General features: G+C 40.1%; 1 protein-coding gene across 1 annotated transcript; it reads left to right on the forward strand.

Annotated features, from left to right (window-relative positions):
- The first annotated feature begins 9,858 nt into the window (after positions 1-9,858).
- LOC104618765 (RNA-binding protein 33-like) lies at positions 9,859-23,892 on the forward strand. Its single transcript, XM_010284446.1, has 3 exons — positions 9,859-10,041; positions 22,785-22,873; positions 23,070-23,892. The coding sequence occupies exons 1-3, from the start codon at positions 9,859-9,861 to the stop codon at positions 23,116-23,118; spliced, it is 321 nt and encodes a 106-aa protein (XP_010282748.1). The 3' UTR covers positions 23,119-23,892.
- Positions 23,893-25,970: the final 2,078 nt, after the last annotated feature.

The following is a 25,970-nucleotide window of genomic DNA, read 5'->3' on the forward strand; positions in this document are numbered from 1 at the left end:
TATTTCACAAACAGACAGTAATTTATTAATTCCACATAAAAAAAAACCCAAAACACAAAACCAAACAAAAAAAAACCCAACCAAAAAAACCCAAGCAAACCCAGACAAAAAAAGGAAGTCAGGGAGTCCTGTGGTATTCCAGTTATGAAAAAGGCATAGTATTTTCATGAAACATTTGAAAATGAGCGATAAACCCTGTCCTCCCAGACCTCCAGTGAGGATGGTGCCTAGTGAGACAGAGTATTTCATGGCTTGGGGGTAGTGAGGCAGGCTATGCTGTACTGTTGGAGGCATGTTTGGTTACTGGGAAAATGAAATACAAGGGCATGTGTGGACACACTTGGCAACTAGAGGGACTTAAGGTGGCAACCAAACCAGATGCAGACAGTACTTTTTATGGATTTGTAATAAAGTCCTCGAAAGGGGGAAGAGATACCTACCTAAATGGAATTTAACTTTGCTGTGGATACCTTGGAACCAAAGTGCAATAAAGTATTTTCTATTGTAGACTGCAGAACAGGTTTCTTCTTTTCCTCAGGAGACTTTTAAATTGTATGTTGAAGAAGAGTGCTGTTTCTTCCTGAACACCCTGAAAGCAAGGCGTTTGGTATTGCTTGTTGCTCTTAAGTCTCAAAGGAGTTTTTCTGCCATCGTGTTACAGTGCAAAATTCATATTGATAGGATGTTAGTTGCTACAGGGTATCTAGTAGCCCAGTCTCCTGAAAGGGAATTACTGTAGGCAACTGAAACACCATTAAAGTGTATTACAAAGTGAAAGAGCTAGTTTTCAAATGAGAATTAATTCAATGCAATCTCTTAAGAAAATTTAAGGGGAAACATGCAGATTTGTCCAATTTAAGTGTAATGTTTTGAAAAGTTGCAAATGCCGTTGTTAAATGGTATTTCAGGTTTCACCACTTGGAATATGCCTTCAGTGCACAAGTGACCCTGAGTCGGGAGAATCCTGATGCTCTCAGTGGTTGGGGAGGGAGGTGATGTGGGTTCTCCATGTCAAGACTGTACAAGGAGCTTAGGGCAAGACACCAGAGGGATTCGACTTGCCATTAGTTTTAAGCTTCAGGGAACATGAACTGGAAAAACTAGACATGATGCGAGAAGGGAAGCTCCAGTTGTACTGTTTCCAATATCCAGTACTGGTTTTCTGTGCTATAGCTGGTGTCTGGCTGGGAAGTGCTCCTTCAGGAGCTTTGGGCTTGTCAGAAGTTTTGAATCACTGATGTTTTCCAAGAGGAACCTTTTCTCTTGGTTATTTCTCTGCATGTCCAGTCTTCACTAAAATTCTCTGTGCAAAAAATTATCGTGGAGACTGGCAACTGAAAAGGGAACCAGGAAACTTTGCTCGAAACCATGTTTATTGACATCTACATTATGTGTTTTGCAGACAGAAACATAAAAATGAAGGTTCCTCTGAGGGTACTATACATGCACAGTCCAGAACCTTGATTTTGCTGTAGCTTGTACACAGAACTTACATTTTTTCATAATGAGCTGGTGGATGGTTGTACGAGAAAACCATGTAGTTATGATTCAGCATTGGTATTGCATGGCTTGTGTCATGAGCTGTGTTTCTGGCGCTCCCAGTGAAACTTCAGCATAGCACAGGTATGGCTGGGATTCTCGAACATCTTTGGCCAGTCCTTCTGTGTGCCTTAGTTCTCCTCTCAGGCAGATGAGGATATATTTAAGGTAAGAATTCCGTTAGTACATGGGTTTAAGTGGAATTAGCTACTCTTTTTACAAGCCATTTTCTTCTGCTGTTCTGACTTTTCATACACCGTTAGGCACAGAAGACAAGATAGTCATCACATCGTGGCTTGCTGAAGCAGCTTAGCAGTGTCGTCTTATCATGGGAAGGGAACTGTTTCTGCATTTTATTTATTTATTGCTTAGTCTGGGTGCTTTTGTTTGAGGTAAGTTTGCCCCATGCAAAAATTTTAGGCTGGGAAAAATAACCCATAATCCACTGGCTGGCACCAGAAGTGTCTTTTTTTTCCTTGTGTGAACAGGGCTTGCTTTGGTTGTTCTACCACTTCTGTAGTCTGATGTAGCTTATTTCTGTGTGTGCTCCAAGTCAAAACCGTACCATTTGTATGCCTTAAACCAGTCATTAATGATGAGTTGTCTGTTAACTGGGTAGTGTATTCTAGCCTGGTTGGAGAGCAGGAGTTTAAGTACTACTATTGTTGAATTAAAAAAAAAAAAAAAAAGACTTTTAAAGGTCTTAGAAGGCCTTTAAAAGAAGATCTCCAGGTGTTTCTCATTGGCATTTGACAGATTGAAAACAGATCTTCAGCTGTTCAGAAACAGTGCTTGGTCATGTCACTTGGGGGATAGCTGGCAAGTGATCAGGCTTCCTATTCCCAGGTCCCCAGTCTGTCAACTGGTCGTAGGGCCATAGCAAAACGGTAAAGCATTTGGAGCACTAGTCAAAGAGAAATAGACGATTATTAGGGTTTTGCCTTGAATATATGTTTCTGGCAATTGTAGTGAGAAAATACTTGTATGTATTAGATGACAGTCTTTCTTGCTCTACATGATTTTTGCTTTACTGTTTTTTTCTCTTCGTTGCATGGGGATCGCAGCTGGCTGTGTAGGTGTCTATCTCTTACTATAGTCAGTCACAGTTCAGTAAAACACAGGTTTACATATGAAAACCTATATAGTTGATGAATAGTAATTTCTCTTGTGAAGATTAATAACCTACAGGATGTTCCCCCCCCCGCCCCTTACGTGCTGTGATACTGTAGAGGTACTCATTTCTAGAAATACTGACTTAAACTGGTAACAGATGAGGGGTTTCTCTTTTCTTAAAGGAAATCAATTACAAGATGATTTTGGATGGAGATTTCCCTGCAAGATCTAAGCCTTCATCATGCTACAGAGAATTTGAGTTATAGCACATCTACGAAAAGATGAAAACATTTTGCTTCTCTGTGTTATTTTTACACAAATCAACCAGAGTTCATTTCCTTTAAGTGCTTTATCCGGCATGCACATCCCTTTACTATTGGGTGATTTTTGAATTAGCTTTATAAAGATTACATGGATAGACACAGCATTGTCGTAGTTAATAGAAACCTGTGCAGTGAGGTCTATGGGCTGCAAGATCACTAACAGTGCTGATGACAGTGAAGTATGGCCTTATCGAAAGGAGAATTCATAAGAGGCTGCCCTGGGACACTGCACCACTGTCCTTCTGTGTATCCTGACAATGTTATCTGTCCTCTCAGTACGGAGTATCAAATGTCTGTCACGAATACAGAAATTAATTTAATGTCACCTGAAGACATGCAATTAATCTTTTAGAGGTTTTCATAATACCTTTACAGAAAGAGTTGCCAGTTTGGCGGATTTGGATTTTGGGGTTTAGCAGAAGATAAGGAAAATTAATTTTTCATCAGGGTTAATACAAGCTAGCAGGGCCACAAAGGCTGAGAAAAATGGTTTGGGAATTTGTCAAGTGTTGTCACTCTAGAATAATGCTGCTTAAAGTCTGATAGGTGTAATCAAGAGTTGAGATTTCTATAGAGGGGGATTAATCAATTTGCTCACTACAGAATGCAAGTTGGTGATACCATTCCTTCATGGGGTTTAAGAATGAAAATAAGATTTGATCTGTCAAATCGCAAGCAGCTTTGACAGTATCAATAGGTATTTTTATCAGTACATTTTAAAGCATTTGTTACAAATAAATTTGTCCTGCTAATGTTGGCGGCAAATAAACTTCATCTTCATTGTAAAACTGTCATAATGATTATGATAGAGTAGAGGGAGCTTCAGCTTGCTAAATTCAAGCAGTACCTCATAAAATTCTGCTTTTAGAATTTGTGATCTCGTATTTGACAGAATGGTCTTTAAGTTTCTCAAAACACAACACTGACTATTTAGGTGTGTGTGTATATGTATGTATAGTGAGAGAGTCTTGCTATTGAAAAACAGCCTTGATAAGTATCAGGGAATCAGTTCTAAAATTCATGGCCATTGAATGGCACAGTTTCTCTTTTTTGTCAGTCCAATTTTGGGTCAAACTGTGCCGACTCTTCCACAGTAGAAGTTTGAAAACTATTCACCATGTAGATCAAATCTTTTGAATTTTGTTTAATTACACACAATATTTGAAATTAACTTGTTATTTTGGCACTGCTAACCATCTTGCAGTGATCGAAATTTGAAAGATAGTTTTCATTCCCTGAACAGAACTCCTGACACTTACAAAAAAGGTGTTTTCGTGAACTCTGTTAACTGAATAATGGTAGAATTTCATTCAAGAGAACTGTTTCCTGGCTATATGTTAGGAAGATAGCCCTTTTATAAAACTTGGAAATTCAGAGCTGGGAGGTCGGAATGATTTGTAATACAGAAATTAAGCAGTAGACAGTAACAGAAGAACATTCTTCCTTTATTGGTTTGGAGACAGAGAATGGAAATTCACTTTTATGCAGAGGACTTTAGAGTAAATTTGCAGTATTAAATCAGAGCTTGTATCGATCAATCTCAGGTCTCTGTGGTGGACTGAGAAGTATTCTACCTGGTTTCAGCACTTTGTGCATCAAATTGAATGAGGCAGGCCATGGTGATGAATAGCTGCATCTCTGAAAAATTTTGTGTTGCCTTGTATATCCCAAAATGCTATAGAAAAAAATCAGATGAAAATGTATTTTGACAAGAGAAAACTTAAAAATTTAATACCTCCTTCTGTTGCTACATGTTTAAATTTGGGGAGGGCAGTGATGTAAGCTAATGAAAAATTAGCAATAAAGAAATTGTCTTTAGGAAAAGCAAAAGTTGATTTCAAAGGAGCTAGAACGGAGACATTTTAAGTAGAAGGCAGGCTACCAATTTAGTTTCTGTGGTTTAGATGTCATTTTGGGTAGCTTCTGGAATACAGCTTCAGTTCACTTACCTGCTTGCCTGTAGCTGTGCTCTGTGTTTTGATTTACCTCCTGGGTGCCAGCTTATTGTATACCTCATGAGTGAGAATCAGGGTTACAATCATTTGTCTCTTCCTCCAAAATGTTCCAATATGAGCGTGTGACCTGTAAGTAATGTTCAGAGGTTTTATGGCTTTAAATCCAGATGTTAAAAGCTCTTTGTGGATGTTTTGCTTGACTTAGTTCTTCATCGTCATGCCTGGAGAAGCCGCTGATTGTCTTGCACGGAAGTTGTTTAAAGGATGATGATGGTGGTGGATCTAATTTGCCGCTAAATACTACTACATAGGTTGTTCATTTTGGCTGGGGCAGTGTTTGGTTTTGCACTGTCATGTCTTTACCCAGTGAAAAAGGAGTTGGTGCTAAAATTTGTTACCTGAAGCTGTTTCGTTTTGCTTGTTAGGCACATAGTGACCTAGGAGTCATGTTTGGTTTTCATTTTCTTAAGAAAACCAGATTTTCTCTTCAGTTGAAGCTAGGGCTACCTATAACAGGAGACTCTGTATTCCTGACTCGCAGGGAGCACTGTTAGTCTTGAGCACCAAGTTGCTCACTCACAAACCTCTTTTGAGAAGTGGTGCTGCAGGTCCATCTCTGCTTCCCCTCTTGAAGTCATCTCAAAAAGCAGTAGATGTTCAGAGCAGTAGTTTAAGGAAAGGGTTTGATCCGCTTGCCCTTTCTTCCTTCTTATTGCAGGAACCAGCAGACGTTGCTCCATCCCCTTTTCTTACCCTGTGGACTTTCTTTAATGTTTTGTATAGGTTTTCTTTTTTCTGAAAGGTATCAATTCATTAAAAAGTCCAGACATGTTTCTACCTTTTCAGACTTTTGCATGAGCATCATGCTAGCAGTGAAACCCAAAGGTCGCATTTGAGACCCCAGCAGGGAGCAAACCCTGTCAAACTTTTCATCAGTGTGCGCCCATGTTGTGTGCTTATGCCTTTGTTCCAGTTGTGTGTTTAGTTTATAAAGTTTTATTTGGTGATAATTGGGCTTGGTAGTTAAATATTGGCTGGTTGTTGCCCATCCCAGGCTTTTATGGGAAATGATTGTTTGCTTTTGAAGTTTCAGTAATGAGCATGTTCGATGTGTTTTGTACCTGAGGGCTTCACTCTCTTCACTTTTGGTTTGGAAAGAAGTGGTTGCAAATATTTATGGTTGCTTTTCACAGCAGGCAATTAAAATCTAATCTCTGCTAACTCCCAATTATTGTGTTTAAATTCCTCCTAGAATTTTTTTGTTCCTTTTTAGTTTCATCACCTTCCAGCTGCTGTAAGGTTGAATAAAGGAAATTATCTGATCAAGGCGTAGGGCTTATGGTGATGCTGATACTGGAACTAATACTAAAATGAGGAGGATTTAATGCTGGTTTCCTGGTAAGGTTTTGTTTGTGTGCATACGTTTATGTTGTTCAGGAGAGGAGGAGAGCTGTTGCTTTTATATCTTTGAGCAGTAACTGGAGAGAGATTCCGAAGAGAAAGCTTTATAATTTCTCACTAGTTACTGCTCACAAAGGTTTGTATCCAAAATTTTCTGTGAAGCCACAGAGCATTCCACTTGGCAGAGAAAAAAATATATGTGATTAGAAGTGGGAAAACTAGATGCAGTTTTCAGTTGCTTTCTTGCTTTGGACAGTGTGGACGAAAGCCCTGAAATGGGAAGAGCTTCAAGATATTTCCCTATCACAGGTTGTGCGTTTGAAGTGTAGACAATGCGGTGGGTGGTGAAGGTGATTTGTCTGGGATTTAAGTGGTTGAGTTCTTGAAGTTGTTGCCTGCATATACTTGATAATACAGAGGACTTGATTTAGGGGTGTGAATTGTGAACTAGTGAACTTGCAAACATGAGACTGTTCTACATATCACCTGTACGGGACTATTTATCTTCAAATGATAGTAAACGGACTTAGTAACCAGTCCTCAGTAGGTGTTTCTTTTGCTTTTGTTCAGTCCAGGTAGGGAGGTAATGATTTGTATTCTCAATCAAGATAATCTCGCTCCTAGACCATAAATCTGTTCTTCCTGTAGCCTTGTGAAACCAGGACAGTCTCCTTATCCACAAGAAATGTGCCAGTTAGTATGAAACCCTTTGGTTCGTGATGTATGTTACAGATACAAAAGGAGTTTTGACTTGTGAAAATTTATGGAAGGAGGAAAAAAAACCCTGTGTAAAGAAAGGTGCTTTCATAATTATTATTTTTTTCCCTTTAGACATGCTTTCTATTTGAGAGCTTTTGCAGGGTTACCTGAGGTTGGTTAGGGCTTTAGATGAAGCCTTCCCCCTGCAGATATAATGTTCACAAGTATTTGAGTTCTAAACCTGTGGTCCAGTCAAGGTATAGATACTGGCGTTGAAACCACGCAATAGTACGATGCACTTGATAGATGCAAAAGTACCTGATCTTCTGTCAGGCCCTGCTGCCTCTTGCCCCATGGGATGTTTTTCAGTGATTGATCTCATCTGGACAGTGGGACACAGATTCAAGAATCACCTGTCTGTCTGTAGAAAAGAAGCTAAAGGGTTTGGGTAGAGGCAGTGGAAGGGAATAATTTCTCTTAGTGCTTTCAGCCCATGCTTTTACTGTGCTTGATTGCACTGAGAGATGTAGTGGAAAGAGCTACATTGGATGAGAGAGGCCCTGAGGTGGTGTTTTGTTGTGCTTGTGATTATAAATATCTATAATAAGAGCTTTATAAAACAAACAAAAAAACCCTTGGGGAAGAACCATCCCAAGTATGGACAGGGTTTGAGGAAGGAGACTGCTTAAAGTTGGCAGAATAAGTATGTGCTTCAAAATAAATACTAGTTTTTAACTAAAGAGAGGTTGGGCTTTTAAAGATAAGTGCTCTTTGCTCCTTCTTCTGCAGCGTGTGTGTGTCTCAAAAAAAAAAACCCCACCCCAACGCACAGCGTAGTTCACATGTAACCCTGGAAGAAAGAATGATTTGGAAAGAGAATTGAAAACACCTTGCCTCTTTGCATATGAAAAGGCATTATTGAACATTGTAATTATAATAAAGTCTGAGCAAAATGAACTGTACTTCAGATACCATGGATGTATTTTAGACTGAAGCACAATTTCCAGGCTGAGCCCCGACGCGCGCCTGCCGCGGCCGTCGGTTTGCTTTCGCGGGCAAACTGCCGGGCGTTCCGGGCGCTGGGCGGGCTGGATGCGGCAGGAGCTGCTCAGGGCGAGGGTGTGCAGTGCCTGGACATTGAGCTGCCCGTTGTGTTGTTGATTCCAGCAGGGGGGAGAGGATGATGGCTTTTTTCACCCAGAGGGCCAGCCCCAGCGGCCCCAACAGCCCCCGGAGCCTAAACAGCAGCCAGTGCGGAAGGTCACGCTGACAAAGGGAATGCAACAGCCGCAGCACCAGCAGCAGCAACAGGCGCAGATCCATTCACCACCTCCTCAAGGAGTCAAAAACATCCAGGGAATCCATCAACCTAAAAAGGTGACTTTTTTTTTTTTTTTTTTTTAGATGCATATCGCTGCTAGAAGTTTCACTGTCTGGCTGTGTTGCTCCATTAATAACTAGCATTCTGTTGGTCAAGTGCTAGTGCCGGGCTGCATGACCCAGGAGATGCGTAACTGCACAGAAAGCTTTTAATCTAGAGAGGCCCGCTTGTATCCAGCACAGACTGGAGATGCCTGCAGGTTGTTTCATCTGCTGGCTTTCTGGCCAGCACAGTACTCCTTGGGGGAAATGCGTGTGTCCCAAGATACCTGTCCTGGAGTAGCTGGTAGCCAGCGTGCTTTCTGGCTTTAAAACCAAGAGCTTTCCTGAAGTTATGCTTAAGCTTTTATTCCGGCTGTTTCCTGCATACATAGGAGCGCCCCGCAACTGTTTCCGGATGTTCTTTGGTCGATCTTCCAAGCTGGTATTGCTCAAAACAGTTGGTGATCTTGTAACTTAATTTTTCCAGCGATCATGCACTGGGAAGAGGCCGGGGGAGGGTTCGAGCGGCAGTGGTGTGTGCCTTCTCTGCATTTGCAAACTGGCACGCTCCCTGAAAATAGCTGGTATTTGGGCTTTTACGTTATTTCTTACTTTTGAACTGTTGGCCATAATCTTCCTGCTTCAGGTAAGGCGAAAGTTCCCTTGCTGATGTGGAGGGATGTGAAAAGTCATTACCCCCCATAGGCTTTCCAAGGAGGAATCGAGAAAGAGTGTTGAGTGTTAACTCAACGTTAACTCTGTTTAATGTTCATTACCCTGTTTCATTGTAATTTTTCCTTTCTCCAGCTGTTCAACCTTTAATTTAGGAAAATTAGATCCACACATTTCCTGTTCCAGAGGATACTGTGGTGCCAGATCCTACAGGGTTTGGGGGAAAGGAACTTTGAAAAAGTTCGTTCAAAGTTATTTAGCATACGCGAGTACTCCATCGTGATAACAGACCAATAGTTGGCAGCAACAGAGACTGGAGGTGCTTTAAGCAGTTTGCTGGTCCTGTGGTTCCATTAAATTTACCTGTGGGTTGAAAAGAGAAGAAGGAGGGGGATCACTGGTTGGGTTTTTTTTGGCCAGACTCAAAATGCAGGAGCTGAACACATGCTGCTGATGTGATGAGTGTTGAAAACTAGGTTATATATTTTGGTCTGAGACCCTCCACTGTTTGGTTGGTCTGTGCTAAAGCTGAGGCTTGTAGCCTCAATGCAATATATATAACTCAATATATAACTTGCTATCCTTCTAAGAGAGGTTTGTATAAGCACTGGATGAATATGTTAATAAGTGGCCTTTCAAATCAGCAAACAGCACCAAGCTGTTTTAAGTCAACGTGTACTTTAATCAAGTCTTCAAGAAAATCGCCAACTTTTATATTGTCTGTCAAATGCAGTGAGCAGAAGCACTAGGTAAGTAAATCAAAATACTGTTACTCTTGTTGTTGGCAGGTCATTATGCACGGCAGAGGCAGAGGAGTAGCAGGCCAGATGGGCCGAGGACGCTTGATGCCAAATAAACAGAACCTGCGAGTGGTGGAGTGCAAACCTCAGCCCTGTGTTGTGTCAGTTGAAGGGCTTTCTTCATCAACTACTGATGTCCAACTGAAAAACCTGCTGATGTCAGTGGGACCCATTCAGGTAGGTCAACCTCCGTTTATCATTTTTGTGCCAAAAGGCTTTCATTCCGGGAAGCTCAATTAATTCCCTGACACTAAATACAATGTGTGTTTATTGGCAATTTATGTTTGAAGGCACCCCCACCCACAGACGCTACACCTGGTAGCAGACAAGCACGTGATGATATTGCAGCACGGGAGGTACAGTAGGATTTTGCTAACCATCGCAATTGGAGATCCTGTGCTATCTCCATTTTTTTCCTAGACAATACAAGCCTGTCCATTCTGTGAGGTTGTTAAAGCCAAATGATCATATCAAAGCATACGTGTGTTTGCTTGCTGTTCTTGTTTTTTATTGTTGACTCGCACCTACCCTCTCTTTTGACATTTACATCTTCCTGTGACTGCAGTCCTGGCATAAGAGCACTTAATGACCACAGCCCAGTGGAGATTTTGAACTACGTAGCACTGTCTACTTTTTCAGATGAAACACACAGTCTCCTTTGAAAGATTTTATTTATTCGTTATTTTTCTAGAAGGTTCTCCTTAGCAGGTGCCTGTGAGCAAGGTTATCACACACACACACTGGTATGTCTGCTGTGAACCTTCTGTTTGTAAACTGCCTCCTGGAATTATGTATCAGTTAAACTGACTTTAGGAAAACAGCAGGTTTTCAAAGCAGTGAAGGGCTTAGGAGGCCCTGTCTGACTTACTGTTAGTACATTTGAAAATATCAGTCCATGAATAATGAAACATACAGATGAGGAGAATTTCTTTCCTTTATTTTTTTGTTTTGAGTGCTCCTTTTGACAGGATCAACATTTTCAAACAAATGCAGTGCATGAATTGGAGCTATTCGGTGAGCCTAACTTTATTAGTGGGATCATCTCTCTGTTGCAGAACACACTGCTCTCCTGAAGATGTACACTCTGCCTCACTTCTTCCCAATTTAGTAAAGAGAATAATGCTGAATTATTTACGTCGTCAATTCAGAGAGGTTTAATTTGTTTGTGAAAGCAAAAATACTCTCACAAAATACTTTGTCCCTTCATGTTCTGTAGTACTCTAGGAAATTATTCATACAGTTCCAAAGCACATTTTTCCAGTGTTTACTTGCTAAATCTTGCATGAGAATATTAGAAGGAGATTAATAGAAACCCTGCTAGGAAATACTCACAATTGAGAGAAGTTATTGAGAATGTGCTAAAAAATTTATTCAGTACTTGCTGTTTCATAGCAGAGTCGAAACTCTGGTCTCTCAATTCAATGTCACAGACCAATTTTTAAGGATGTGCTTACAGGAAAAAAAAACGGTAACTAATTTTCCAGTGGGATTTGATACATCCCTGTGCCCTACAGAGCTTGTATTCTTGCAGCAGCATCAGCTGTACTTTTTGAAATTAGGGTTTCTAAATCATCGTTTGCTTTCACCTTATCAGAGATCTAGAAGCAGTACTTGAAAGAAATGCTTGAATTTAGCTAATGACGCAGAAGGCTTTTCTGCTAATTCTGCACTTGAATTTCAAGTCTGACTTGTAGAAGGCTAGAAATTTCCCGGCTTGTTTGAGATTGAATGATGTCTCAAGTGTGGATAGTGAGATATGCAGGGGAGAAGTGATCCTTTTGTAGAAAGAATATGAGACTGGTACCACTGTATGCAATATTTAGCTTTTTGGGGTTTTTTTTATGGTACCATGAGAAGTGGTACCACGGAAGTGTTAACACACCAATGAGGAAGAGGCAGCAGCAATTTTAGGTGCCTTGGAAGACAAGAACTGAAAAGGAAATGTTTGAAAATCTGTGTTGTCTCTGTTCACAGCAATCACTTTTATACAGATGGTGCTACATTTTCAGAGGTCAATATCCCTGAAATGCATGAGTGGATTTTCTTGTGGCTGTAAATTAATGTTTTTACTGGTGTTTGTGCTCAGTGCTGTACAAAATCCCCTGCAACTGGAAGTGGTTAGGAAGCTCTGATAGTGAAGGAGATACTCTAATTGGCTATTTCCTCATTCTTCTTTAAAATGCGTTTCATATAAGTGACTTGCAACGAGGAGCACAGAAGTGAGCCACGGAAGAGAGCCTTCAAAGCTTATACGCAGAAAAAGATAATTTTCTCCTTTTCTAGGGTACGGAAGAACTCCTTGCCATGCGGGCTTTGGGGGTTTTCAGTGTGAGTACAGTATGTGAGAGTCAAGGACAGGTCATGGCCATGACCAGAACAAAGAGATTTCGAGTAGTGCAGAGCTCTGATCTTCAAGTGTTGCAGCTTGATGAACTGAAATAGGAGGGGTTTGTGGAGACGGCTATTGTGAGAAAACAGCAAGGTGAGAAATTCCAGCTGATTTTTTTTTTTGAAATTAAGCAAGGTGCCCAGGTTTTTAGCTGGTTCAGATGGAGTTCAAGAGATAGTAAGAGGAGAGAAAGGTCGGTCAGTTGTAGCTGACTCCATCTTTAAGATGTAGAATATCCTATCTTTAGCCGTTGACTATATTCATCAAAACTTTCCTTAATGAACTGATCTCTGAGATGCTGTTTTCTTGAATTTTATTTATCTTGGGGAGGAAATGTGTGTGTCGAACTTACGCGTATTTTTTGCTGTTGTAAAAGAAATCTCAGATCTGAATCAGAACTTAAGGAGTTACCTTCCTGCCTGGATAGTGTCTTGAAATGACATGTGCCAGTTATCCAACACCCAAATCCCTGGTTAAAGGTAAAGATTCCCAAACTGTAGGACATAGGCCTCTAATGGTAAGCAAGCATCTTGCTTCAAAGCGACGTGCAAACGCAGCTCATAAATCTGAATATGTATCAATTTCTGCTGTAGTCAAGACACGAACGTGGGAATGGCTGCACTGAGGCATAGCTCCCAGAGAAGGGGAAGGAACACTTCCCAGTGATCTGTCGGCTCTTTGACAGCAAGAACAGATCATGAGCACTTGTCCCACCTGGTACAGGACCTCTGCTTAACCTGCAGCTTACATACTGGTGCATCTGTAGAGCAATTGATTCCACACCAGCTCCTATTTTCAAATATATAATTTGGCTCCTGATTTTGTTGCAGTGTGCTTATCCTGTGTGTGTGTTCTCAGGAAGAGGACCTTCACTGACATAACAAAGTTTTAACCTATTTATGGAAAAAAGTCTACAATTTATCAATGGAGTGAGTGAGGAGGAAGAGATTACTTTGTTTTTCTGGGTACACAAGGGTTGGATTTTTATTTTTGGCTTTTTCATGTCAGTGTCATTATTGAGGTACAAGTACGTTGCACAAACCTTGGGAAGAGAAGTTGACAACTTCCCTCCATATATGATGTTCAATGCTCCTACATTTGCCATCAGCTTGCATGGAGATGATGATTCTGTGAGTCAGGGTTTGGGAATATCTGGACATGCATAAGAGAAGGTGAAAGAAACTTTTACAGTTGAAGCTGGAAATTCATCATTTTTTTCCCTTCTATACCCTAGAAATGGAGAAAATTATCTTCTCCTGTATATGAGCTTTGAAATACCCTCTACTGCCTAATCACTGAAGACTTTAATTTTCATCCTTGCTTCATTAAAGCTGCTCTGTTATTAACATAGGAGAAAAAAATACCATTAAGATTCTCAAGACACTGAATAGAAGAAAATCTTTGGGGCTCCAGGAATAGCCCCTTAGTCATAGCTGCATTTTACAACTCAAACATGATTACATTAGCAGGAAAAGTACTTCACTTCAATGTACAATTTGCTGTCAGATTCTTTCTGGAGAGGATAATACAAGTAATGTACCTGCAGTAATATTGGAGTGCTGATCTAAAATAATTACATACAATAAATATAATTATGCATTCCAAAGTGTTGGAAAATGCAGAACATTTCTGAGACACCACCAAAGTAAAGCCTCCTGGGGACTGTGCTGGAGCAGTGACATTCAGTACACATCCATCCAGAATCACTTGCTAAAGTAGATTACTAATAAGTTGCAAAGGTCATGAAAAACGCAGTACATTTTTTTTGGTGCTCTTGAATCTGGGTTTAACGTTTATACTGTCTAGAGAGGCGTGTGTTCAGCTGGTTGTTGCCACCTTCCGATTTATTTTTTTTAGGATGGTGGCAGGTAGAGGGGTTCGTTTGCTAGATCTTCAGATAGTTTGAGTACTGAGTGATAGTCTGTGCGGGTGTTCCGTCATCACCTTTAATCCTTTAATTTTCTAAACTGAAATGGTTGCAAACAAAACATCAGTGCAAAATCTCAGTATTGCTTTGTGAAGATTTAAGACAATAAATTCTGATGTTTAAAAAAAGGGGTGGGGGGAGACGTACTCGAAAAACTCCACTGTTTTATATTAGGTGATGAGAATGCGATTATAGGTGTATTTTGAGTCGTTTTCCAAATGCAAGTTTTACTCTAACATAGTAATTTCTTTTCTGGGTCTCAGAAAGGTAAAAACATTTGCCATGTTGATGTGTTTCTCTTTGCTTTCTTAGAGCGACAGTGCTACCTAGTGCTCAGTTAGGGTAAAGGCAGCTGTCTGCACTGACTATTCAAAATCGCTGAATTTATTTTTAGTTAAAAGATGTATCGGTGGAAATGACAAGCGGGTGTGGATGAGCATGCCCAGAACGAGTGCTCTTGCAGATCAGCAGGGTGGTTCTCCATGTGACACGGCACACCAGGCGTGCAGGGCCGGTGTGGTGACCTGCGTGGTCTTCCTACCTTTAAAAACATGTTCAGCCAAGAGTCTGTGCCAGCTCCATCAACTGCGGGAGAAGACATGGGCAGTCCTGCTCCATCCTTGGGGCTGGGGTAAGAAAAGAGCAGCTCCATAATGAACCTGTTCAGTTGTGCTGTAGAGCAGTATGTGAGCTGGAGACGGTCATCTCAATGATAAAAGATCCTTTCTTCTCATCTTACCTTGCATATGGAGATGGAAAGCTGAGCACTTTTAAAGGAGGATGGTTGGAAGTTAAAGGTGGCAGAAAAGCAGGAGGGAGGGATAGAAGGTGGAAGAGATCAGTTGCAACAGCTGAAGATGAAATAAATACATTCTGTCCCAGCCTCTGTGCCTGTTGGTAATGGCTAGGAAGTGTCGCTCCCAGGAAAGATGCTTCAGGTGTCAGGAGACAGTGAGGATAATAAAAATGTGTCTGCATTCATTGATGGGAGGGAAGAATAAATAGAATCATAGAATGGTTTGGGTTGGAAGGGACCTTAAAGATCATCTAGTTCCAACCTCCCTGCCATGGGCAGGGACACCTTCCACTCGACCAGGTTGCTCAAAGCCCCATCCAACCTGTCCTTGAACACTTCCAGGGATGGGGCATCCACAACTTCCCTGGGCAACCTGTGCCAGTGCCTCACCACCCTTATAGTGAAGAATGTCTGTTTTATATCTAATCTAAATCTGATCTTTCTTTTTAGAAAGTGCCTGCTGTGCTGCCATTCGAGCTGTTGCAGAGCAGGTTGGATCACACACTGGAGATGATGTTGGTTAGGGAAGCTGATGCTTTCTTTTTGCATAGGCCCTTTTTTAGCAGCTTTGTATGGACTGCCACTCCTAATCCCAGGAGTGAATGTGCACTCTGTTAGGTAGTCCATAACTAAAGGAGGAAACTGTTATTTCCCTGTCTCCTGTAATTGAAAAGAGTGCTTGCTCCAGTATCTCTGGTTGGTTTCCATCTCCTGGTACTCTGATATCTCTCTCTTAACTTCTTCCTCTCTGTGTAACCTCTGAGAATTTTGGTGTCAAAGATGTTTGCTTTCTGCAAGCAATCTCTTGCTTTCTACTCATGGATGTCCTGCTGCTTGTCTCAAGGCTCTTTGTTTTGCAGTGAAGCTTAACTACAGCTTGTGTTGCTATTATCATCTTCAATTTCCGTATTATTTTCACTGGTATTGTAAAAGTCTAGATTTAATTACAGAGCATGTATAAAGGAGAAATTTGAGGGCGGTGTAGGTCTGCAGGCCTAAAGAAATGCTTGCAGAGGGAATGGTCCTTTTATAATATTCATACTTTAGTCACTGGTAATAGTTCAGTTGCAGAAAAAGCCAGAGCTGCTGATGTTTTGGGTTTTTTTTTAATTGTTGAATTAGTATGTTTTAAAACAGTTGTAGGTAAACTCTCAGTCAAAAGCATGAGTGATTATGAAATACTGGTTGGTTGTTGCATTTTCCACTCAACATAAGATGTACATCTTTGCATGGCAGTGCCTAAGGAAGCAGAAAAAGGATATAATCAAGATCAGTATGAGCTCTATGCTGCCTAAATCCTTTCCATATAAAATATTCCTGGTCAGCCTAAACCGTTTTTATTTTTAATGCTGGGAATGTGTCAGAATGTAATCTCTCTTCTCCAGAGTCAAATGGGAATGTGCCCAGAATACCATTGATCTCGGATTAATCTTGGGAGGTGCTGTACAGTAGATCTGTATGCCCGAATCCATAAAGCAACCAGTTATTTGAAATCCCCTGGAAGTTACTGTGTGTATTGTCAATCCTTTACACATGAGCGGATCCGGGAAGGGGTTTTCATCCTCTGGTGAATGTCTGATTAGGTCAACTGAAAGAGAAGATGTGAATGAAGTTGTTTTCTGAGAGCTGTGACGTTTGGAAGGATTGTGATATTTCAGTTTAGGAATTGATGATAGAAGGAGATTCTAGTAGAGCACAGTGTGGCAACAGGGAGTCTCCTGTGGAGGAAACATGAGTGTCCCACCATTAAACGGGAAGTCAAGTGATCCTTGGTAGAACCAGCCTGTCTCCAGAGGCAGTGCTGTGTGGCTGGTCATCCCCTGCCTCCCTGACCGGCCTTTCCAAATCAATGGAATAACACTAAATTCAGATCAAGTTCTTAATGAGACGTGATACTTCAGGAAAGACTCTTATTTTTATCATCATAATGAAGATCATAAGACTAAGGATTACTTTAGTATTATGTATCCTTTGAAAATGAGAGAAAAACTGTCGTTAGGACTATATGAAGACGACCTGTCTGATGCACTTAGCTTCTTTTTGATACTACCTCAGGTCTAAAACCAACACAGTGAATTATTTTTTCGGAAATGCTATTAATCTGTGGTACTCACTATAGCTGAACATTATTGAAAGAAATATTTAATACAGATTTGGATGTGTCTATCTCTAAGTAACAGAGTTACGCATTTAGTAGGGTATTACTCAAGCCTTAGAATATAAACCAGAAGTCATCTAGATACTGTATTAAACAAACAAACAAACCAACCACACAAAAAAAGCCAAAAAAGACCTACCAACTTGCCACTTCTGTGCAAGACATTTGTGTTGTGATGCTCAGGTATCAGCCGTAGCCCTAGCTGTTAAGGACTCGAACCTGGAACAGGTCACTGGCATAGTCCTCTGTAGCAATCTTTGTGGTACTGGTGAAGCATGGTGTTGCAGGAGGGCTAGAACTTCTCATGAAGGTCTGATATTTTTGCAGACTTGCTGTAGGTCCTTTTGGCTGTGTTGGTTCAAATGATGGACAAAACCTTTTCTGAGAAAACTAAAATTTTGTAAATCTTGCCCATATTAAACATTGTCAAGCAGAAATATTTTCGTCAGTATCAGCACTAGTGTGGCCAGCAGGAGCAGGGAAGTGATCGTGTCCCTGCACTCGGCACTGGTGAGGCCGCAGCTTGAATCCTGTGCTCAGTTTTGGGCCCCTCACTACAAGAAGGACATTGAGGTGCTGGAGCGTGTCCAGAGAAGGGCAACGAAGCTGGTGAGGGGTCTGGAGCACGAGTCTTCTGAGGAGCGGCTGAGGGAACTGGGGTTGTTTAGTCTGGAGAAGAGGAGGCTGAGGGGAGACCTTATCGCTCTCTACAACTACCTGAAAGGGGGTTGTGGCAATGTGGGTGTTGGTCTCTTCTCCCAAGTAACTAGCAATAGGACAAGAGGAAATGGCCTCAAGTTGCGCCAGGGGAGGTTTAGATTGGATGTTAGGAAAAATTTCTTTACGGAGAGAGTGGCCAAGCATTGGAACAGGCTGCCCAGGGAGGTGGTGGAGTCGCCATCACTGGAAGTGTTCAAAAAATATATAGATGTGGCACTTTGGGACATGATTTAGTGGGCATGGTGGTGTTGGGTTGATGGTTGGACTTTTGATGATCTTAAAGGTCTTTTCCAACCTTAACAATTCTGTGATTCTGTGAAAAATTGTTGTGCTTCCTACTAATTGCCACACACTGAGGTTTTCTTGGGTTTTTTCTCAGATCTCTACTTTTTCCTGCCTTACTCTGGCAGTGATCTTCCCAGCCTCTTCCTGTTATAGTTAGCTCTTGCTTCAAGGCTCCTCATGTGGTGATTTGTAGGAGACATCCATAATTACATACTTCACATGGGAGTTTTAGCAGCCATTGAGGTCGGTAGTCCAAAAATAAGACTTAACTGCTTCCTTTAAAGTCATGTAGTTTCTGTTCATGATACTAGATAGTAACTAAAAAACCCCTTGTCTCTGAACATGTAGTACTTTCAAATAAATGTAATTGACTTCCAAAGTAAACAAGGTCGATAGATAAAAATGTACAAACATTAGATTAGTTAATTTAGTTATACAGAGAATCATGCAACAAGACCTTTTGTTCAGTGAAACTTTTGTTTAACTTGTTATAACATCTTCTCCAGAAGTAGTTAGGCAGTATGAAAAGAAATCACAAAAGTTTAAATCTATCTGGACATACAATATTGTGTTAGAAATACAGGTTAGATATATTGTGGGGAATCAAAAATAATACAGAAAACATTATAGGTGAGCATCTATTTTTGTGTAAGCTCTATGATAGCTAATGCAGTACTTCAGGTTTTACTTTAAAAATAAAAGATGAATGCTTGCACATGTATGGATTTTTACATTAATGAAATACATTAGAAGTGGTACCAGTAATTTTGGAAACTTATTAGAGCATTCTTTACAAGTTAGCTGGCTAATACAGTGGATAGTCTGATTGGTGAAACAGCATGATTAAAAAGAACAGCTTTCTAGGAGGTTAATTCAGAATCACCTTGTAATGAATGTGCAAGCACTCAAGATATCCTGAGTGTGTTATGGATGCTAGAAATACTGAATTTTAGCACTGAAAATAATGGCTGCTGTATTATTCTAAAAAGTTGGAACTATTAAGGGTGTTAAACTAATGAGGTAATATCATTACAGTATGCAGAATTAATTAATTTTTTCTGTATTTTCCTAGCAGATGTATTTGGAATCAAAAAAATCAGAAGCTGGTGAAGTAAGTCTTTAAAATAATGTCTTGAAGAATAATTTGAGCTAATAAAGTTACACAAAGAAATGTGTTTTCTTCAAACTATTGGTATTAACATCATCTAAATGCAGGATCAGCTCTAAACTGCATACCATCCCAAATTCAAGACAACTGAAATAATCCAGTAGGATGAATATGCAGGTATTTTACTTCAGGGTTTCCACTGAAGTGGAACACTAGTTTGTGTTCCTATCCGATAACCCCTCTGCTCAGGGTGGGATAGCAGCAGCTCAGGACATACACACTCCAGCAGAATTGTACCTACTTGTTCTGTGCCTGACAATCAGTGGTGTGAAGCCTAAAATTCGGGTTTTAAATAGTAATGCAAGTAAGGAGATATTGTCCCAAAATCAGAACATAAATTTTCAAGGCATCTTTGTCAGATCTTTAGATACTTTGGCTAATTTTGCTAATAAGTCTGTACTATACCAGTACGTCTTCCTTTAGTACATTTTTATACGCTTACTGAGAAGCTTCATCATAATTTATCATTATTGGTGTATAAACTACAAAATCACATTTTGCTTTTGTGCATCTCAAGAATACTAATGCAATAATAGCTCAATTGTTTTATAAAAAGTCACTAAATGCAGCTTCTCTTCTTCAATTGATCACAGCAGGGGTCTGGAGTATAAAGCATTGGGAGAATCTCCTGTGGTAGTTGAACGAGACCTGACGCTGTTGTGAGGATCGGTTGTCAGCAGGGCTGCAGATGGTTCAGGAGAGGGGAGAGAAGCAGGTGACAGCAGGACGTGCAGGGTGCAGTTGAAGGGATCCATCCCCGGGTTGTTTTCTAGCTCCTCTTTGTCTGGCTGTTCTCAGAAATATTTGTCCTTTCAGTAATTTAAATAAGTTTTTCTCGTATTAAAAGTTTCAAGTTCTTTTGAAAGGAACAAGAGAGACAGATTTACTTCTCTTGATTTCTTTTTTTTAATTGAGTTCTGAGATTTTAACTCTTACAAGTCTCTTGTTTCTAAGTCTTATTATCTAATGGCTGTGATCAATTCTCAGTCTTAAAAACTTAGTCCTTAGTAGTAGGGCTTACTTAGTCCTTTTATAGCCAGAAAAGTGGTGTCAAGAGAATGTGTATTAGATATAGTTCTAGAGATCATAATAAAGACATGTCAGTCAAGGAGGGGAGCACAAACTTCAGTAGATAACCTCCAGGAGAACTGAACTTTGTCCAAGGTCTTTCAGTGGTGCTTTGTGCAGCATGACCATATTCTCAGTGGTAAAATGTGCTTAACCTTGTCAAGAGTTTTCTGAATAAAAAAAAAAAAATCATCTGCCAAGCGTTTTGGTTTTTTAAAGCTAAACCCCATTCCTACCAGTTCAGAAACTAAGAAATTGCAATGCCTTGACTAAACTTTTCCCTGGTAGCAGCTTCTAAAAACTATGCAGTGCAAGTAATCCACTGAAGCTTATCAGATTTACTGAATCCTTTAACTTTTCCTCAGCTTTCACTTTTGAAATCACAGGAGTGACGGAAGCATTAAACTTCTGTGATTTTCCTGGCGAGAGGGAAGTTTTGTGTCAATTACAAGAAGGTGCCAGGTAGCTACTGCCAAAAGCGCTGACTTCAAAATTGCAGACAAATAAGTTACAGAAAGATCCTTGAGCTGAATTCTCAGGCTTAGACATGAAGAAATACGACTATCAGGTGCCATGGCTCTTGTTAAATAAGCATCTTATCAATGAGAGTTTTACCTCTTCAAACAAGATATAAGTAGGCAATTTTAATAGCAAAGGCCATATAGACATTTGACATCTTGCTTAAAGTGCTGCATTAGATTGAATGAAGAGGGAACACATTAGTTGGATTAAAAATTCTTTCACTGATAGGTCTCAAAGTATCTTTCCCTTAAAATGTATTAGCGGATGGAGTTGTACATAGTTTCGCAAGGAATAGCTGTTTGTGTAAAGATATGTGGTACCTTTTTTAATAGTCTAGACAATGATGCAGTTTTTGCAGGTGACATTTAAAATCCCGGAGACTGACCATCAGAGCGCTGGAGTCATCCAAATGTGGAGGGATGCAGCTGAGTTCCAGGCAAGATGCAGGAGCAGAGAATTATGTTTATACTTATCCATCAGGAGGTTATAATGCAATCTAGAAAAGTTTTAAGGTGCCTTTATACGTATATATATATATATATGTATGTGTGTGTGTTTAGTTTATATATATAAACATATATATAAAGCTCAGTACAAAATTGCATTTGCTTTATGTAGAAACTTATGCACAGAAAAGAGGAATGTTAAGAATTCTTTAATTTTGCATCCAAAGCCATAAGAACTATTGGTAACTAGAAGCTGAACCAGAACAATTGTCTTGAGCACGCTGCAGCGTAGGCCATTAAGCATCCGAAATCTGCTGTGAGATGGTGGAATCACTGTGACATGGAGCTTGAAAATTACTATTGAAACCTTCAGGAGATATGTTTTAACCTAATTACTGTAAAATCTCTCTGACCTGTGTCCACAGGCGGTGGAATGCCAGGATCACAATATTTCTATCCTGAATATTCTGTAATGCTGAATACCTGTTGCATGTTTTCATGGATTGTTGGGTGTGTACATACGTAACGTGTAAAACTTTTTCTTGAATTTTTCAAGTGTCTTATTGAAAAATATGACATTCTAACTAAAGTGGTAACCCAAAGCATCAACTCTAACCATAGTAGGTCTAATAACTTCTCATTACCAAGGCCATAGGACCTCTCTTTGGAATCATGTTGGCATTGCTTTGACTCTTCCTGCTGCAGCAGGGAGCAAAGACATGAGTTCACCTACTCTGTGGCTGAGGTGTGCTATAGTTTTGGGGACCTCAATACTACCTAGGGGTCTTTTTTTGATAGTTAACAGCACTATATGAAATGCTGCGTTCGTGATACGGGAAGCATACATCCCATGGACTTGTCTGGGTGGATGCGTGTTGCATGGTTTCCCATCACTAGGAGGACTTGGAAGTGGTGACCTAAGCCATCTTGTCAGGGTCATGTGGTTGTTAGTGTCTGCCAAAAGCTGGACACTTGTTTTTGTTAAAATAGGGTGAGGATATACAGTCTAGAGATCAAAACCTACCACTTCCTTTTCCTGGTTCTGTCCTGTTTAACCTGTGGAAAGTCCCTGTCCTTCAGGTGAATGACTCCAGGTGCTTCCGTGTGAAGTTGAGCTCTGCCCAGCTGAATGTTTCTCATTCAGTTGGTGAGAGTTTGGCTGCAGGGTTTGGTTCATCTGTATGGATTGAAGAGCTATCGCCTTTGCTGAGTGATGGTCTGTGTTCTCCAGTTGGTACAGTTGCTTGATGCACCAGCTCAAACACCTTCAGCTGGGTCCCTGACTGCAGTCTCAGAAGTCCTTCCATTCCCTGGACATGGATAAGAGAAAAGAAACATGTTTCTGAGAAAAGAAAAATGGCAAAATTTCAATCAGTGTGGTGCTAAATGAGTTTACTTTAAGTGACTATTAAAAATCAGTTTTGGCTTTTTGTCTCTGCAGAGTTTACAGATGCTTCCTCAACAGCGGAAAGCCATAGCAAAATTTAAGGAGCCAGCACATGCTTTAGCATTTCAACAGAAATTCCACAGGTAAATAATTAAGTGCTGCTGCCACCTCAGTTCCTTCCCTCCCTTCAAAAGATTATATCAGTCTCCTCTGCTCAGTGTTTCTCTTAAGCCAAACAAGTATCTGTGTATTAGTGGCCTTCATAGAACCTCCTTGTTTGTTCCTCATGCCTAGAATCGGTTTGAGTATCAGGTTTAAATTTCTTTTATCTTTTAACAGGCACATGATAGATCTGTCCCACATAAACGTGGCACTGATAGTTGAGTGATGTCTGCTGAGAGAAATCCTGACACTAACAGAAGCATACTGTGGAGCTACACAAGACGCAGTGGCAAAACCATCGAGTTGTGAAACCTTTCAGCTTAGTCTTTAATTGCTGTATTGAACTACAGAAGGCAGCAAGATGTCCTCCAGAAGAGCTGAACTTGAGAGGATCTGCAAAGGTGGAATTTCTGTTCGGTTTGTTCACGTTCCGTTGTAACCATGTGGAACTACAGATTTTTTCAAAAAGTTTTCGATGCATGTAGACACTGTTCTTCAAGATGCTACTGTGTGACCACAGTGACTTGAGAGAGAACGTTTACATCGAAAGGTTTAAAAACTTTCTTCATAGCAAAGAATATTTGATAATGGTTGCTCTTATCTTCAGTGCAAGGTATTTGAATGAAAACTTACTTTTCTAAACAAAACACATTAGTCATGTTGTATATCTGAGAGCACAGAAGGTATTCTTGCATAGATTTAAACGCGGTCTACTTCACTGAATAGCAGTATGCTGAGAAGCTTTGGAGGTGACACTGGAAAATTGTAGTTTTGATCTTTGTAAATATGTTAAGTCTGTCTTTGCATTTTTCTATTCCAACGCAGACTTCCATCTTCTCCTTCCAACTCCATTTACTCCATAAAACCCTATGTAGGAATAACACTGCTGTATTTTCCCTTGCCTTTTAAAAATAAGGGTCTTTGCCCTTCAGTAGCATCATGGAGTAGTGAACTCCAAGTTGTAACTAGGTTGTTTTAAATGACGTTGCCAGATACAAGGAAAAAGAAATCCTTAGTGGCTCGCTTAAAAAATGTTACACAGGAAAAGTGGCGCATTCATAATAGTTCTTTTGGGCAAGCGTTTCATGATTGCCTTATGCTTTATTTGATTAGTTTTTTTCTTTGAGATTTATTTGGTGACTAATGCTGAACCATAAGAAACCCATAACTGAAAGGACTTGGCTTGATGTGGTGGTGTTCCCGATAAATACAGGACTGTAAGGACATTGTGAATCTGCTGGTGAACGTGGCAGTTCCCAAAAATTATGTGCAAACATTAAGGAGCTTATATTTTATTCAAAGTAAAATCCATAATATTTCCTTTTGGTTAGAACCATCTAGATGGTGTTGCCAAAGGAACATTTTTTTTCAGTGACTTCTGAATAAACTTATTAAAATGTCATCTTTATATTGGATTCCAGTTTTTATGAACATTTCCTTAGTTTTTAGACTGTGAGCTTTTGCTTCATCCTTTATTTTAGAAGTACTCTTAAGCATTCCACCTACAATTTGAATGGGGGGACTTTCAGAAACCTTATAGGTTTGTTACCTGAGTGACCACAGAAGAACAGTATTGGTATGTAATGCAGCAGCTGTGGATGGTGTCCAAAACAGGCATGCTAAGTGTGGAAGAATGAACTAAGCAAGTTCATAATAGCATAGATTTTTTTTTTTTTTTTGGAAGATTTAATGGTGACCAAGTCACAAAGACCTCTTTGGCTTTCTTACAGTTTTGGTCCAGATTTTCAATTAAGTAGAAGTTACTAAAAATAATGATTGAATAATAAATACTGTCAAAAGTCTTCTAGATAAAACAGCTCTTTGTTCATTGAAATAATACAGAATAATGTGGTACTTTGGAAATACTGCTCTGGGGAAAGAAGACTTAAAGAATACTCTAGGCCCATTTACAACTTAGTGACGAGACGCAGTAACACCGTGAGAATTTTTGCGTGGAAGTGAGTTTTACACTCCTCTGTGTAGGTCCCCATTTATACGTAATGTTTAATAACATCCAGCACGATTACTATACATAAAGTGCTGTTAGTGCTTCAGGGTAGACCCAGGCCCAGGACAGAGCACGAGCCGCAGGTAGGAAGTGCCCAGTGGGAGCCGACCCTGAAGACTCATGCGAGCTGATGGTGGTGACTGGCTCTGCCACGTGCTGTTAATTCCTCACGCCACGAGCACTAGGACCCCTACGCTGTCTCCTCAGGTTATGTAATTTTTATTTCTAAGAAATAAATGCGTATCTTTAAAACAAGTCATTAAACAGTTATTCATCCGGCTGTTAGGAAGCAGCTTCTCTGTAACGAGAAGGATGGGAAGACATCTCGGAGTGGAGCGATAAGAGTGCGTGTCTGGAAATCTGGGTTAGATGCAAATGCCAGACAGGCCAGCAGCTGAGTTCAGCAGTAGGAACATCTGCAGTTGATCAGCTGTCCTGTCAGAAGCAAATGTTATTGGGGTTAGAGGGTTTCTTGGAGCCTAAGAATATGGGTTTGATTCAAAAGTCAAAGAAGTTTGTAGAAACACTCCTGCTTTGGGTTTTGAATCCATCCCAAAGAGGCTGCAGCCAACTTAAGTTTTAACAATTCAGTTGGGTTTTTAAAAAAAATATTTTTTTGAGACAAACGTGTGGCTTTGGAATAAAGATATGAAATAGCCTCAGATCTATATAAATGTAGGAGGCAATGTAAGCAATGCCTGTTTAATGACTAGATGCATCCTCTTTAAAGGTGGTTGCAGTAGATTATTGCTTGTGCGTAGACGCATGGACGAATCACTGGCGATGATTTTAGCTGCTTATTGCAGTACCTGGGTATCTTACTATATGTAAACTTACTATATGTATGTATGTCTATATGTATTTTATTATACACATACATACATACTCACACCCTGTATCGTCACCGTATCTCTCTAACATCTTAAACTCAGTAGCAAAAGTAGCAATTAGGCGAGTCATTTGTTAAAATGTTTGTGTTTTGTTAGTTCTCGAATCCTAACTTAAAAGTGGATCTCCTGGCAATGATCAGTTCGGATGATACAGGTCTTTTAGATCCATTTGTTGTCTCC

Source organism: Phaethon lepturus, unplaced genomic scaffold (genome assembly GCF_000687285.1).
Source record: "Phaethon lepturus isolate BGI_N335 unplaced genomic scaffold, ASM68728v1 scaffold7163, whole genome shotgun sequence".
NCBI lineage: Eukaryota > Metazoa > Chordata > Aves > Phaethontiformes > Phaethontidae > Phaethon > Phaethon lepturus.